Source organism: Bison bison, unplaced genomic scaffold, assembly GCF_000754665.1.
Source record: "Bison bison bison isolate TAMUID 2011002044 unplaced genomic scaffold, Bison_UMD1.0 scf7180017864381, whole genome shotgun sequence".
Classification (NCBI taxonomy): domain Eukaryota; kingdom Metazoa; phylum Chordata; class Mammalia; order Artiodactyla; family Bovidae; genus Bison; species Bison bison.
The window spans coordinates 769677-772285 of NW_011494953.1; the positions used below are offsets into that span (position 1 = coordinate 769677).

General features: G+C 47.5%; 1 protein-coding gene across 2 annotated transcripts; it reads right to left on the bottom strand.

Moving 5' to 3' along the window:
• Window positions 1-503: 503 nt before the first annotated feature.
• LOC105001276 (cornifin-B) lies at window positions 504-2302 on the bottom strand. Of its 2 annotated transcripts, none has more exons than XM_010857456.1 (2): window positions 2256-2302; window positions 504-1216 (listed from the first exon to the last, which is right to left on the bottom strand). In XM_010857456.1, the coding sequence occupies exon 2, from the start codon at window positions 1196-1198 to the stop codon at window positions 809-811; it is 390 nt and encodes a 129-aa protein (XP_010855758.1). In that variant the 5' UTR covers window positions 1199-1216; window positions 2256-2302; the 3' UTR covers window positions 504-808. The 2 variants fall into 2 exon arrangements, with proteins under 2 accessions (XP_010855758.1, XP_010855759.1); XM_010857457.1 differs by lacking the exon at window positions 2256-2302 and having other exon boundaries at window positions 809-946; window positions 1067-1198.
• Between the last annotated feature and the right edge of the window lie 307 nt (window positions 2303-2609).

Genomic DNA, 2609 nt, shown 5'->3' on the forward strand with positions numbered 1-2609 from the left:
TGTTGTAATTTGGGGGATCTGTGTGTGTGTCTGTGTATGAGTGTATGGGTACGTATGTGTGGATGAAGATGTGTGTGTGTTTGCGTCTGTGAATGTGTTTAAGAGCTTGGCAGGGAGAATGAGTGAAGAATAGATAATCACGATGGAACAGGAATAAAGAAATAAGAAAAGAATAAAGGCAGTGTGGGTAGAGTCAGAGATGGCATGAAGCAGACACCATCTACACTTAGATATGAATAATTTACTCTTTCAAGAAGAAAGTCCTACTCTAGCTACCCAAAGTAACAGACTCTGGCGGTCTTGCCTGCTCTCCCAATGCCAGCCTAGCAATGCTTGTGAGTATAGTCACACACACACACACACAGACACACACACACGTGTTCCCGATGTCTAGATCCTTTCTGACTGCAGCTCTCACAAACAGCCCTTACTGTGGGCAGTTTCTGCTTCACGTGAAAGAACCATGAAGGAAGCTATCAGCCAGTGACACACACAGTCCGCTATCGAGTTAAACATATTTAATGGGGGCAGAGCAGGGAAGATTCACTCGATTCCCCCAACCCCAACATCCTCTTCAGATGAGCCCTGAGCAGCAGGAAGACTAGCTCAGCCAGTGAGCTTTTCAACCTGATTCAGAAGCTCAGGAACCCTCCAGACTGAATGTGAGGGAAACTTTTTACAGGGTACAAAGAAGGAGGGGTTATAATTCAGGGTGACAGCACACTCATTGCAAGTGGGACAACAGAAGCAGATGGAGGAGATTCAGCAGCTGGTGCTCAGTTCCTCAAAGGCATGGATGTGGACCACATTACTTCTGCTTGGTCTTCTGCTGAGCTGGCCCTGGGATGACTGGTGAAGGACATGGCTCTGGAACCTTGGGGTGGCAGGGCTCCGGAACCTTGGGATGGCAGGGCTCCGGAACCTTGGGGTGGCATGGCTCCGGAACCTTGGGGTGGCAGGGCTCTGGAACCTTGGGGTGGCAGGGCTCTGGAACCTTGGGGTGGCAAGGCTCTGGAACCTTGGGGTGGCATGGCTCTGGAACCTTAGGGTGGCAGGGCTCTGGCACCTTGGTGTGGCACGGCTCCTTGGTTTGGGGGATGCATGTTTCCTGGGGAGGAGGCTGGCAGGGCTGTTTCACCTGATGCTGCTGAAGCTGTGGAGGTGGGATGCAGGGCTGCTTCTGCTGGTGGGAACTCATGCTTCAAAGGAGGCTGAACTTAGAGACAGAAAAGCTGACTCAATGATTTGACTAAACAGAGAAGAAATCAGGTTAAATGCCAAACAGTTTCACTTCAGGGCCCTTTAGAGGAGACAGTCTCTGTTCCTTCTAGCTAAATTTGATAGTTAAAACATGCTTTGATAATTTCTGAGGTTTTGCAAGAGGAGGAGCTTAAAGGCAACTCATTTCTGTGCCATATCGGGGGGATTCATTCCTCGGCTCCATTTCTTCCCCAGACACGTCACGTCCCTTATTGACAAAACCCAAAACCACATATTAAGTCATTTAGAAAGCGATGTAGAAAGAGCTGCACTGCACACACCTCTAGTATCACACAGAACACCTTGTGATTTATTGGATGAGTCTAGAATCTAAGCTCCTCCTACTTTACTCTGGCCTTTGTGTACACAGGCCTCTCTGAAATGCTTCCCTTCCCATCTCTGTGTGTCCAAATACTCCTCCATCATAGCTCACATCATGCGTCATCACCAGCAGCTCTTCTTGAGCTCCCCCAAACTGCCACTGCCTTTCCCTGACCCCTCTCTGATACCAGTCACTATCTACTTTAGATTTCAGCTACATGTGTGTACATGCATTATCTTCCCTGCTAGGTTGTAAGTTTGTGAGGAAGTTCTGTGACCATTTGATCCCCTCCACAATGCCTAGCACTGTGCCTTAAGTATAATAAATATTCAGTAGAGGTCCCTCTTATGAATTAAAATTTGTATAATAAGTTATCAGAAACAGGGAATAATGGTGTTGCTGAGTGTGTCCTGAGTTCTAGTGGTAACACAACCACTAATTTACCTTGAGAACTTACGAAGATTGTCCTCCTTTTTGACCCGCAGTTCCATAGCTGTCCACTGAAGGGGCTACCTTCACCAGCTCTAATGTCCTTTCAAACCCAAACCACGTTTCATTTAAAATAAAGATACCCCAGTATTCTCTCTTCAGCCCTCTTACACGTGTTTGCCTCTGTCCATTTTCCAACAACGATAAAATAAAAATTTCAAATAGATTCTAATCAGAGACTCACCTGGTCCACAGAGAAGAACAGATTGTCTGGTTGCTCCAGTCGGTTGTGAAGTCAACGGGCCAGCTGGCATTTTATACAATGAATGAGCCCTGCCTCAAGGAAATACAATCATCGGGGGCCCCCTCTGTTTTCCTTCCTTACCTGTCAAGCACGATTCACCTGATTCCCCTCAATTATCAGTTGGCTCAGCTTTTGTGATGAAAACCACCCACTTGATATTCTTTGGCACTGGCTGTATGACAGTGATGTCACCTGGGCCTAATTCCAATTGCCCCTCCCCCGCAGACAGAATAGGGCTTATCTGGGGGAGGGGTGACCCACAGGCTTCCTGGAGCATTTAATGAGCTAATTCTG